Genomic DNA, 13326 nt, shown 5'->3' on the forward strand with positions numbered 1-13326 from the left:
AAATCAAGATTAGTAAACTTGACCAGTTTCCCCTAAAAAATTCAAAGACTTTTTTTTTTTTTTTTTGGAAGGGAATCAAAAACACATAATGTGTCGACTTGAATTTCAAAGTATGTGAAAAAAAAAAAAAAGGGAACTCACGATTCGCCACGAGAAGAGCCCATAGGACGTTTGAATTGAGACCCGGTTGCGTAAAGATCATCCCTATTCCGCTTCATTGCTGCCTGAGAGTGAAGAAACCAAAACAAAAAAAAAACTTCGAAAATCTTAAGTTAATAGAAACAGAGAAGGTAAACCCAAAAAATCCCAAATTAGAAACTCCAATTCAGATGAAGTTAATGAAACTTACTTAGTCGCGCTCCAGATTTCCCAGAGATACGACTCAATGAATCACCCAGATCTCTCTCAGATAAGAGCAGAATCAAGAAGAAACACTTCCGATCAAATTCCGGCGAAACTTTAAAATTCCCAGATTGTGACAAAACCCCGAAGAAGAATTCCGATGACAACAGAGTTAAAATCAGAAGTAATGAGGAGAGAAAGATTATTTTTGCTGCTACGACTGAGAAAGTCGAATAAGGAGGAAGAAGGAAGAAGAAGAAGAAACAACGACGGAATGAATTAGCCTCCCCCGGAATGAAGATTCTTCTTTCTTCAGTTTGTTTTTGTAAATCAATCAGCCGCACCAAACAAAAATAAATGTCTTTTTCGTTATTTTGATTGGGCCTTAAATATTATAATAGGTTTAGTAAAAGGCCGAAATTAGGCCCATTAACAATACTCGTTTAGGTAATTAGGGTTTTCTTTCAGCGAACCAAAGATATATATATAAAGAGGAGATAACATTACAGCTACAGACATTATCGTCGATCTATATAACTTCTTGTTGTTCATACATCTTTTTTCTCCCTTCTGTGTTTTTATTAGTACTTAGATTTCGTGTTTTTGCTTTCTTGGTTTCGTAGTTAGTGAGATCAGGTGATGAGCAAATACTGCAACAATATGAAGGAGATGTAATCTATATGATTCTTAGTATTTAAGTCTCTGATGATCGATCTTAATTTTTTTTGTTTCTCTTTTATCTTATGAGCTATATTAGATTTCGTTTTTTGATCTATTATTATTAGGATTAGAGATACTATATATATATATATATATATAAGAGAGATATGATGAATAACATATTGGTCCGTGTTTCAGATTAACCGTGACCGAGACTTTTTAACCACCTCTGATCTCTCTTTTATAGTTTTGTTTTTTTTCAATCTTCAATTTTTTTGGTTTTTTTGTTTTATGGGCTCTGTGATTACTTTGCCTAATTGGCAGTATACGCTATTCTGATTAAAACAAAAGTATGAAAGATAAACTATACTTTAATGAGAGCCAAAATTGTGTATAGTTTTAATCCAAACTTGTTTTGAAAAACTTACTTCTGCTATGATGATCTTTTGAATAAAATTCACATGTCAGACTTCAGAGATTATTTTTAATCCATGAGAATAAATATTCATATTCCTGAGCAGAAGTAAAAAAAAAAAATTATCTCCTAAATTATTAGATCACTGATTGATAATATCTGTTGACAATTGTAATTAATTCTTTACCAAAGGAGAATGAATTCATTGATAAAAGAGGCAAAAGAATGTTAGAAAAGTTTAAACTTGAATCGACATTGAATTGAGAAGTAACTAGGGCTGGGTATTCGGGTAACCCATTCGGTTTCGGGTATTATCCATTTGGGTTCAGGTAAATGGGTTTAAAAAAATAGAATCTATTAGGTATTTTTAGATATATGGGTTCGGTTCGGTTTGGGTATTATCGAGTTCGGGTCGGTTTGAGTTACAAATTTTAGAACCCGATTAGTATCCGAACTACTGGGTACCCGAAAAAATATAATTAAATTTAAATAAATTTATTTAAATTTTGACTTACATAACAAAATATTTTAGATATTTTGATTATTTTTGATATTTAGTTATAAAACTAAATGAAATATTCAAAATTATAATCATAATTTTGGGATAATTGCATTATATTAATGATAAATATTATAAATATGTTTATATGTTTGGGTTTAATGGGTACCCAAACGGGTATTGGGTATTACCCGATCCTAACCTGAATTCACGGGTATTAAAAAATAGAACTCAATAGGGTTTTATAGGCAAACCCGTACCCAACCCGAACCCGATTTTTCAGATCAGGTTCCGGATTGGATATTCAGGTATGGTTTTTATGCCCAGACCTAGAAGTAACTTTGGAGCCAAAAAGATTAAAAAAAAAATAATAATCAAAAATGTACCAAGAACTGAGTACTATATAAAACCACCAATCCATTCGTGTCATCAAGAGTTTCTTCTTCAAATCAAGGTTGCAACTTGCTCTGATAAATCTGAGAAATAAATTGTGATGTCCCTTAAACAGCTCCTTCACTCGTGCGACAACATTAACATATTTCTAGATCCCTTCGGTCTAAGAAGAATGTTTTATCTGATAGAAAACAAAACAAAAAAATACTGTAGTACCTTACTTTTCTGCCTTGTAGTCTGTCAGAACCTTTAAGTAAGCCAAAGCAATGCTCTCTACTTCGGTGACAACGTTTCCAGGTATTGAAACTTGTACATTTCTGCGCCAAAACAAGCTGTAACCCCTAAAATAAAATAATGAATGGAGTTACAAAATTAAGCCACATTCACTTTGCAAAGAAAGATAGTGTTGGGCCAGAAACTGGACTCCGCCGATCTTAAAACGCTCAGATCATTGTATGGGCTTCAAAATTAGTAAGTTTCTTTTTATCCAAGCAACAAGATGATCTCAATTCTCAACCTATGATCACCAAACCAAATCTAAAAAAAATTCACAAAGCCGCAAACCAAAGATCTTACCTCTCTGTACATGCCTCTTTAAGTCTTTCATAACCTTAAATATTTGTCCATTTTGATTCTAGAAACGGTTCCTTTATTAATATGGGATAAATGATCAATAGAGACAGACACATATTAACATGTAAACAACCCACACAATTCGCCACAAAAACAAAAGAAGAACTTAGAGACTCGCAAGAGAAAACAGCAAGTGGATTCTTGTTAATCACTATATATGCGTCAAAACAAGCCACGATCAGATCGCCAACAGAATCGAGAAAACCACATTTCAAGTTTTTAGTAAACTAACCAATACTTTTCCCAACTAGTTTTAGGAAACCCATTGTTCTTTTAAAAAAGGGAATAGAACAATCAATTATCACGATGAACATTGAAAAGGGAACTCACGACTCGTTTTAACTTCGATAAGAGCCCAACGGAGGCTGTACTACAAAGCGACACACTTTCAGAGAGAATAGAGAGGAAGATATACGAAACACATGACTCGGATCTTTGAAGTGAGAGCTGAATCAAGAAGAAAGAAACACTCCGATCACTGAATATTCTAAGCAGAACTCAAGAAGACAAACAGAGCAAAATCAGAACGCAATCAAAAAGGATCAAATATAAATTTTGGCTCTGTGACTGTGTATGAAAAAAATATATAATTTTGTACTTACTGACAGCCAATCATTAAGAATCAAATTTAAGTAACACTATCACCCTAAACAAATCATACATCTTAATAAAAACAGTTATATTATATTTACATGTCACCTAAATTTAATAAGGATCAGTTATTCATGCTTTTACAATATCTAACGAGGTTTATTCAAGTAATTAAATTCATAATAGATTTGAAGTGTACGTTAAGGTATAAAAGGTCAAACTTCATTATAATCAAACGTTTCCTCATGGATTACAAAGCAACATACTTGATAAAACCATCAAGAACCAATATATAGATAGATAGAGAGAGAGAGAGACAAATGTGGATATTTTGGTGTCACCATATTTGTAAAAGCATGTGCACTTCCCTTCATGCATGACAAGAAATCTCAATAGTCTCTTGCGGTGGAAATACATGAGTCTTCTTCCTCATCGTCATCAACAGTTATTTTATAATCAGCTGGCAAAAAGGCGTTAAATTCGATGATTAAGTTGTTATGTCCGCTAAACAACTCCTTCGCTCGAGCAACCACAGACTCCACATTAGAATGATCATTCCTGTTAATCAAGAGGTAGAACGTTTCTTTCTATTAGCAACCTCATCAGGCTTAATTACTTAGTTTTTAAAAATCTTTGATGCTAACGATTTCAAATTTAAAACAAGAACAAAAGCTATATGATATAAATCAAGATCTTACCTTACGTTCCTTAACTCTTTCATAATGCTAAGGAACATAACATATTTGTCCCTTTGATCGTGAAACGTATCTTTCACTTCCGCAAGGAATGTTGCAGCATTATTCCTATTTTCTTGTCTACGCCTGCACCAATCGAGCTCTATAGTTAAAAAAAGCCGATATCATCAAATCCATATATAACCAGTAAATACAGACTTTAACATGTTCCTACACACATGCAAATCAAGGAAAACCATAATTCACAAGACAAAATAAGAAGTCAGAGACACCAACATACTTCAAGACTAGGAAACTAACCCATACTTATGTCAAGAACGAAATAGAACAAAAAAAAGTTCCGATGAACATTGATAAGGGAACTCACCTTTCGTTTGAAGCGTCCATTTTATCACCAGCTCGCCTCACTTGCTGCCGAAATAAAACAAAAGATCAACAGTTAGAGATTACAAAAGGGCATGAATTAAACAGATGAAACAGTTCTTAGAAATGAGAGCATATCGAGAAGAAACACTTCCATATGACAGTCGGCTATACGTACATACTCAAGATAAATCTAGGCAGAGTCCACGAAGCGTTGCGACTTTGCGATGAGAATAGAGCATAATCACACAACACAAACGCATATAAAGAAAGGCGCCAAAAGGTATCGTCACTTCCTAACTTTTTTTTGGGGCTGCAATAATCCTACTATTATTAATATTAATTGTGAAGGACAAATATAAAATCCTACTATATTAATTAAGTGTAAAAAATTATTAGCATACCATTGATCTTAAAAGCAAATGTTTAATATTTCAGTAAAATTAAATATATAATTTAAGTATTAAGAGTAATAAAAATTTTGAAATAAATATTAGTTTATAATATAATAATTATAAACCAATAAGAATTTAAATAAGATTTTATATCCAATTATACAATATGATTATTTTTAATAATTATTTTTGGAAGATTTTGTTAAGATTTTAAATAATGACTATCCTATTATCTTTCTTTTATTTCATTTACAAATTTTTTTGAATTATCATTTTATATCTAAGTATACAGTATGAATATTTTTAATAACTATATTTCAATGATTTTATTAAGATTTTAAATTATGATTATCCTATAATCTTTACTTTTATTTCATTTACAAATTGTTTTGAATTATCATTTTATATCTAAGTATACAATATGATTATTTTTAATAACTGTATTTGGAAAATTTGGTTAAGATTTTAAATTATGATTATCCTATTACCTTACTTTTATTTCATTTATAAATTGTTTTGAATTCTCATTTTATATCTAAGTATACAATATGATTATATTTAGTAACTATATTTGGAAGATTTTGTTAAGCTTTTAAATTATGATTATCCTATTATCTTACTTTTATTTCATTTACAAATTGTTTTGAATTATTATTTTATATCTAAGTATACAATACGATTATTTTTAATAACTATATGTGGAAGATTTTGTTAAGATTTTAAACTATAATTCTAATATTATCTTTCTTTTATTTCATTTACAAATTGTTTTGAATTATCATATAATACATCAGATTAATAAATATGTAGAATTTTTTTTCTGCATATGTTGTGATTTGAAATTTTAAAATGAAGATATATTACTCAATCTATGAAGAAAAAAATATGTTTTTAATGTTCCACATATATAAACTAATCATTATTTAAATATGTAATTTAAATATTAGACTAATAAAATCTTTGAAATAATTATTAGTTTTTAAAAAATTACTTTCTCTCCCTAATTAGTTATGGACGAAAATTACTAACTAACTTTAAAAAAATGTAAACCAATTAGAATTGAAAAACTAAGATTTTATATCTAAGTATACAATATGATTATTTTTAATAACTATATTTAGAAAATTTTGTTAAGATTTTAAAGTATGATTCTCTTATTATTTTTCTTTTATTTCATTTACAAATTATTTTGAATTATCATTTTATATCAAATATTTTGATTATTTTAATAACTATATTTGAAAGATTTTAAATTATGATTCTCCTATTATCTTTCTTTTATTTCACTTACAAATTGTTTTGAATTATCATATAATACATTTGTATAACTGTTTCTGCATAATTTGATTTTTTTAAAATTGAATATATATTATTCAATCTATGAAGAAAAAAATGTGTATTTAATGTTCCACAACGGCGGGTTGGTAAAACTAAATTTATGTGATTGATGAAGTAATAAATTTTATTTGCTCACAATTACAATATTATAATTACTACTTTAAAATATTTCACAAAATAATGATGCAAATACAACTAACAATAATTAAAACTGTAATAAACAGCAGACAAATTAAAATATTGTAACATTCTAAAATAATTAGTATCTAAAAAGATATATGTAGATTTATGAAACAATTATAATATTAAAAGTAAATACTCTCTCAAACAATAAATTTTAAAAGAAATATAACAATAATTTTATTATTATATTATAGTTTTATGAAAAATGTTACGAATTTCTTCTAGTAATTGTAATACTGTAGTTAATGAGTTTTTTTCCAACACTGTTATTAATGAGCTTTTAAAGTCAGAGTTTAGGCTTTATTAAGGAATTACCATTGACCTTAATGCACAAAGAGCATCTTTATTGGTAGGTTCTGATTTTTAGGGTTCTTACATTTTTTAGTATTAAAAAGTGTACTTTTATAAGATAATAACCTTTTGTTTGTTAATTAAATTTGTACTTCTCCAATGGTAATCTCTTAAAAGTGAGGTTCTTAGGTTAAAAAAAAAAAATTAATTTTTAAATGTTTAAACTATGAAGATTTTATTATTGCATTCATAAACTTTTAAACATACAAAACAGAAAAGCATATATAAATAGAAGCAGAAATCACAAATGGGGAAAAAGATTAGTTTTAATCTTGATCTGTGCCAAATTTTTGCCTTATATGCTCAACCAAATCATCTTTCAATTGTTGATGTTTTATTTGATTACGAACTTCCTTCTGCTTGCTCAGTATGGTCATCATATTGCTGACATTTGAAGGTATATCTGAGTCCACATGTGAAGTTCTGTTTGCTTCTACTAGTTCGGTTGGATTTAACTGGTTTGTACCCATTTCGTTCGTGCTCTACTATCATATTGTGAAGTATGATACACACTCTCATAATCTTTCCAATTGTTTCCTTATCATGAATAAGAGCCGGATTTTTGACTACAGCGAAGTGAGCTTGCAAGACTCCAAAAGCATGCTCGACATTCTTACGGATAGCTTTTTGACATGTAGCAAACAAGGATGCCTTTGGATATTGTGGGAGTTGAATAGATTGAATAAAAGTAGTTCATTTCGGATAAATACCATCGGTGAGATAGTAAGCCAAATGATACTCGCGGTCGTTGACAATGTAATTCACTTTTGGAGCATGACCTTGTAATATATCATCTAAAACTGGAGAGCGATCAAGAACATTGATATCGTTTAATGTACCTCGAGGTCCAAAAAACGTGTGCTATATCCACAGATCGTGTGACGCTATAGCCTCTACGTTCAAGATCTGGTGTGGGTTAATTTCTTTATTTTATTTTTTTTAAGTATCAGATGATGAGCATTTGATACTCATATTCGTATATTCAAAATCTTATATTCGTATATATATTTTGTGACATTTTTATTTGACAAGTTGTTGCTTTAGCTATATGATGACTTTTGTCTTTTGAATTATTTTCACATATGTTCTTCATATATTTTTTTCATATACAATCTTTAACAATAAAAATATTCATAGCAGAAAAGTAATATTTAATCTTGATCAATATATTTTATCACCTAAATAATATCACCTCAGCCGAAGTAGTGATATGTACTTTATCAACTCAGTTATATATGTAAGGATCAGTTAGATAATTAATGATCTATTCCTATTTGTAAGGATGTTGATTAAAATCATATCTATGAGAAAATTTAAGTAAACGTTAAGAAGATAGGAAAAAAAAAACTTTAGTACAGTCAAAAGTTTCCTCATGGATTACAAAGCAACATACTCGATAAAACCATCAAGAACTGAATAGAGAGAGACTAATTTGAAGATTTTGAATGTCGCCATTTGTGCAAAAGCATGTATGCATGTGCCCTTCATGACCAGAAATTTCAATAGTGTCTTGCGGTGGACATAACTGAGCCTTCTTCTTCATTGTCATCCTCATCATCAAGAGGTATTTTATCCGCAGGTAGCAAAAATCCGTTAAGTCCGATGATTAAGTTTTTGTGTCCATTGAACACCTCCTTCACTCGAGCAACCACAGCAGGAAAATCAACCCTGTTCTCTCTCTTTCTGTAAGAAAGCTCACCATGTTTAATTAGTTTGAAATCTTTGATCCTTGACAAAATGCATTCAAATAAATTACACAGAAAGAAACAAAAAAAAAAAGATAATAAAAATCAATATCTTACTGTTCTTTCCACTCGTGCACTATCTTGAGGAAGGTTGAATATCTGTTACTTTGATCACGAAACGTCTCTCGCACTTCCAGAATGAATGACAAAGCTTCACTTAATGTTCTTGTTCTTACAGGCCTGTAGCAAACAAGCTCTAGTTACCAAGACAATTTACTTAAATCCATATAATTAACCCAAAGACCAAAACATATATATTCTGATACATGCACATCAAGAAAACCACAAGAGCCAAAAGAAGAACTCAGAGAGTGTCGCACGCATGTTCTGAGAACGTTATAAATACTCTTTAAACAAAGTAGACATCAAATTATTATTCATCATTTCGCGTCAATTACAATACACAATCCACCATCAACAACACAATTCAAGACTATAGGAAACCTAACCTAACCCCGTTGTTTTGTCAAGAACCAACTAGTTGAAGGGGAAACCCATATAAACTTAAAAGACTTGAAAGAGAAATAGAACAACAAAGTTACGATGAACTTTGAAAAGCGAACTCACTGTACGTTTGAAGCCACACTTGAATCACCAGTCCGATTCATCATTGCTGCCGGGATAAACAAAAGATTAATAATTAGAGAGAGATTACAGGGATAGGGAATGAAACAAATCAAGTCAGATCTTTGAAATGAGATTAGAATGGAGAAGAAACACTTACATACACAAGAAAATTCTAGGCAGATCCGATGAAGCGTTGTGACCTATGTGAGGCTACGAGTGTACAGCAGAATCTCAACGTACAAGATATAAATAAAGGCGGCTAAAGATAGTGCCATCTCTTCGTAGGTTATTTGGGTCTATAACAATATTATAAATAGGCCCAAGGTTAGGCCTTATTTAAGTATTCATCTGTCTCTTTTTCTTTGTTTTAAAATTTTAAGTTTTGGGTTTTGTGTTTTTTAACTATTTTTAACAGTATCAATAATGTACTGCAACAATATGCCGCCATTCAAAAAACAATATGCCGCCATTGACCCTTGTAGTCGTCGGACCACGATAAGTAACGAAATTAGCCTTAACAATCATCCGAACATTTTGAAATCTCTGAAAAAGAGTTTGATTAGCCACAAAACCACTTAGATCCAACGGTTCCTCCGTCGAAATGAGAGCAGATCGAGAGAAACACCTCCATATCACAGTCAGCACTATACGTACATACTCAAGATAAATATAGGCAGGGTCCATGAAGCGTTGCGACTTTGCGACGAGAATAGAGCATAATCACAGAAACACAACGCTTGCATGACGAACAATATACTAAAAAAAACAAGAGATCCCTAGAAAGAATCACTAGGGAAACGCTTTGGTGTTCTTTTTAGGCTTTATTTAGGTATTCATCTGGTTTGTTGCTTTGTTTTTGATTTTTAAATTCTGGAATTCTTTTTTTTTATGGTATCAGTCAGTTTATGAGCAAATATACTTCAACAATATGCCATTTGAATTACATATTCGTTTATATATTTTGTGACACTTTTACTGTATATTTATTTGATAAGTTGTTGCTTCTGCTTTGATGACTTTTTGAATATTTTTCACATGTTCTTCAGATTTCAATCTTTAACAATAAAATTATTCAGAGTAGAAGTAATATTTAATCTTGATCAACATATTTTATCACCTACATAATTTCACCTGAACCGAAGTAGTAATATGTAGTACTGAATTAACTCAGTTATATACAGATCAGTTAAATAATTAATGTTGTATTCCTATTTGTAAGGATGTTGATTAAAATCATACCTTTGAGAAAATTTAAGTGAAATTTAAGAAGATGGAGAAAAAATCAAACTTAAATATAGTCAAAAGTTTCCTCATGGGTTATTAAGCAACAACATACTCGATAAAACCATCAAGAACGGAATAGAGAGAGAGATATATATATATATATAGAGAGAGAGTAATTTAAAGATTTTTGGTGTCGCCATTTGTGAAAAAGCAAGTATGCATATGTGCCCTTGCATGACCAGAAATTTCAATAGTCCCTTGCGGTGGATATAACTGAGCATTCTTCCTCACTGTCATCTGCATCCTCAAGAGGTATTTGATACTCAGGTAGCAAAAAGGTGTTAAATCCGATGATTAAGTTATTGTGTCCATTAAACAACTGCTTCACTCGAGCAACCAAAGTAGCATAATTAGGCCTGTCTCTCATCCTACATGAAAGCTCACCAGGTTTAATTAGTTTGCAATCTTTGATTCTAAACAAAATACATTCACATCAATCACAGAAAGAAAATTAAAAAAAATATCATAAAAATCAAGATCTTACCCTTTACTCCACTCTTTCACTATCTTGAGGAAGGTTTCAAATTTGTCCCTTTGATCACGAAACGTCTCTCGCACTTCCAGAAGGAATGACATAGCTGCACTATGTGTGTTTGTTCTTACAGGCCTGTAGCAAACAAGCTCTAGTTAAAACAACTTAATTATACCCATATAACCCAAAGACCAAAACATGTTCTTAATATACATGCACATCAAGAAAACCACAAGAGCCAAAAGAAGAACTCAGAGAGTGTCGCACGCATGTGAGAACGTTATGAATACCCTTTAAACAAAGTAGATATCAACTCATTATTCATCATTACGCGTCAAAACAACCCACGTACGATGAACAACACAATATTGAATACTAGGAAACCTAATTAATTAAAACCCCGTTGTTTTGTCAAGAACCAGCTAGTTGAAGGGAAACCCCATATAAATTTAAAAGACTTTGAAAGAGAAATAGAACAATAAAGTTACGATGAAAATTGAAAAGCGAACTCACTGCACGTTTGAAGTTACACTTGAATCACCAGTCCGACTCATTGCTAGCTACGGCCGGGATAAACAAAAGATTGATTATTCGAGAGAGATTACAGAGAAAGGGAAACAAATCGAGTCAGATCTTTGAAATGAGAGTAGAATCGAGAAGCAACACTTACTTACGCAAAAAAATTCTAGGCAGATCCGATGAAGCGTTGTGACCTATGTGAGGCTACGAGTGTGTAGAGCAGAATCTCAACGTGTATGGTGAAGAAGATATAAATAAAGGCGGCCAAAAAATGGTGTCATCTCTTCGTAGCTTATCTGGGCCTATAATAATACTATAATGGGCTTCTAAAAGCTGAGGTTAGGCCTTATTTAAGTATTTCTCTGTCTTTTTTTCTTTGATTTAAAATTTAAATTTTGGGTTTTTTTTTTTTTTTTTTTTTTGTTACAGGATCAGTTGATGAGCAAAAATATGTACTGCAACAATATGCCATTGTAGTCGTTTATATATTCTGTGACATTTTTATTATATATGTTTGATAAGCTTATGGCTTCTGCTTTGATGATTTTTTTGTATAAAACTCACATGTCACTTTTTTGAATAAATATTTTCTTTTCCCTTGTAGAATTTATGAGAATAAAAATATACGGAGCAGAAGTAATATATAATCTGAAATAGTAATATAAGTCTATTTTCCAAATCATTTGATAAAGTCAAGTTACAGGGGTGTGTATCTATAAGTCTTTTAACAACAATATCAATGTGAGTTAGTAAAATAATGTAGCAAATCAATTAAATAGCAATAAAATCAATGGAACACCTATGTTTAGTCTGGTTATTTCATCATGACAAATTATAACAAAGGACATGACTAATATGTGACAAACCTGGTAACACAAAAAATATATATATATATATATATATATACATGTGACATACCTATAAAGTAGGGTATGAGAAGCAGGAAAAGGTCCAACTTGAATTAAGTCGGTAATATAAAACAAATTCAATTATAAGTTGTTCTTCACGCAAATTTCGGCGCTTTCCCAGAAGAGGAAATTACAAAAATCTCTCTATACATCAATCAAAGTATTGATTCATCATCACGCACTCCGTTTGTGTAAAAAAAAAAAACCCACGTAGCCATCTTCTATGACAAAAAAATCTAATTTGCCCATTACCTGCATTGCCGTGGTCTGAAATTCTCAGTTGATAACAAATAGGTTATGAGTTTCTCGACACGTTTAGCTCCAAGACCAGGTTTAATAACGGAAGTATCACCAATCTCCGTACACGGATCGCTTCCGTTTTCCCTCGTACCGATACACCAACCACCAGGAGTGACCATCCCGTGACTCCGCGACAAGAGTTGAGAATCAATCTTATCGAGCACAGGCTCATCTCTACGGAATTTTCTAGCGAAAGGAGCGTTACTGTCCACCATTCTCTGGAAATCATCGAGCGTGAGATGGTGAGGATGTTGCTTCGGAGGATTGTCCCATGAGATAAAATGCAGGTCACCGTTCACTGTTGTGTTTGTAAACTCACGAGCGTTGCAGATCACGGTGTGGAAGTAGCCTTCTGGCGAAGAGAGGAAGTTCGCATAGTACATTAATACAATCCGAGGAAGATTGTCCCATCCCCATATGAAATAATCCACAAATGGTCTAGATAACATCATCCACGCAGATCCTATAATATATATAACCATATCACATCAATTGTTACACAAAGATAAAAGGAAGACCCACCCCACAAGGATTCTACAATTAGACAATTTCCGAAAATGTTCAAAACCCAAAAATGGAATCACACACCTGTGAAGAGTTTGAAAGCTGTAGGCATACTTCTCTTCTGTGAAACCCAGAAAACATCTGCTTTCTTTGACATATACAAACCAGG

The 13326-nt window shown here is 31.4% G+C and overlaps 5 protein-coding genes across 7 annotated transcripts in view; all 5 read right to left on the reverse strand.

The window, feature by feature from the left end:
* Positions 1–662, reverse strand: part of LOC104709142 (paired amphipathic helix protein Sin3-like 2) — an 11691-nt gene extending 11029 nt beyond the window's left edge. Inside the window, exons 1-2 of one of the 2 annotated variants that reach the window (XM_019228271.1) lie at positions 350–662; positions 142–224 (exon numbers count right to left, since the gene is read on the reverse strand). In XM_019228271.1, the coding sequence (XP_019083816.1) occupies positions 142–218 (77 nt within the window). In that variant the 5' untranslated portion in view covers positions 219–224; positions 350–662. Of the gene's footprint in view, positions 1–141; positions 257–349 lie in introns of both variants that reach the window. The other variant, XM_019228270.1, reaches the window with a different exon arrangement.
* Positions 3754–4868, reverse strand: LOC104705777 (paired amphipathic helix protein Sin3-like 2). Its single transcript, XM_010421847.2, has 4 exons — positions 4770–4868; positions 4596–4639; positions 4232–4354; positions 3754–4091 (listed from the first exon to the last, which is right to left on the reverse strand). Exons 2-4 carry the CDS (start codon positions 4613–4615, stop codon positions 3923–3925), a joined length of 312 nt encoding a protein of 103 aa, XP_010420149.1. The 5' UTR covers positions 4616–4639; positions 4770–4868; the 3' UTR covers positions 3754–3922.
* LOC104705778 (paired amphipathic helix protein Sin3-like 1) lies at positions 8217–9395 on the reverse strand. Its single transcript, XM_010421849.2, has 4 exons — positions 9328–9395; positions 9171–9216; positions 8661–8783; positions 8217–8541 (listed from the first exon to the last, which is right to left on the reverse strand). Exons 2-4 carry the CDS (start codon positions 9212–9214, stop codon positions 8358–8360), a joined length of 351 nt encoding a protein of 116 aa, XP_010420151.1. The 5' UTR covers positions 9215–9216; positions 9328–9395; the 3' UTR covers positions 8217–8357.
* LOC104705779 (paired amphipathic helix protein Sin3-like 1) lies at positions 10491–11656 on the reverse strand. Of its 2 annotated transcripts, none has more exons than XM_010421850.2 (4): positions 11597–11656; positions 11440–11486; positions 10939–11061; positions 10491–10822 (listed from the first exon to the last, which is right to left on the reverse strand). In XM_010421850.2, exons 2-4 carry the CDS (start codon positions 11478–11480, stop codon positions 10642–10644), a joined length of 345 nt encoding a protein of 114 aa, XP_010420152.1. In that variant the 5' UTR covers positions 11481–11486; positions 11597–11656; the 3' UTR covers positions 10491–10641. The 2 variants fall into 2 exon arrangements, with proteins under 2 accessions (XP_010420152.1, XP_019084671.1); XM_019229126.1 differs by having other exon boundaries at positions 11601–11650.
* The window catches only part of LOC104705780 (beta-glucuronosyltransferase GlcAT14B-like), a 2499-nt gene continuing 1556 nt past the window's right edge, over positions 12384–13326 (reverse strand). The window contains exons 3-4 of the mRNA XM_010421852.2: positions 13242–13326; positions 12384–13116 (exon numbers count right to left, since the gene is read on the reverse strand). The exon at positions 13242–13326 is cut by the window's right edge and continues 30 nt beyond it. Coding sequence (XP_010420154.1) covers positions 12602–13116; positions 13242–13326 — 600 coding nt within the window. The 3' untranslated portion in view covers positions 12384–12601. The remainder of the gene's footprint in view (positions 13117–13241) is intronic.

The sequence above is a fragment of the Camelina sativa genome, chromosome 8 (assembly GCF_000633955.1).
Source record: "Camelina sativa cultivar DH55 chromosome 8, Cs, whole genome shotgun sequence".
Classification (NCBI taxonomy): Eukaryota; Viridiplantae; Streptophyta; class Magnoliopsida; order Brassicales; family Brassicaceae; genus Camelina; species Camelina sativa.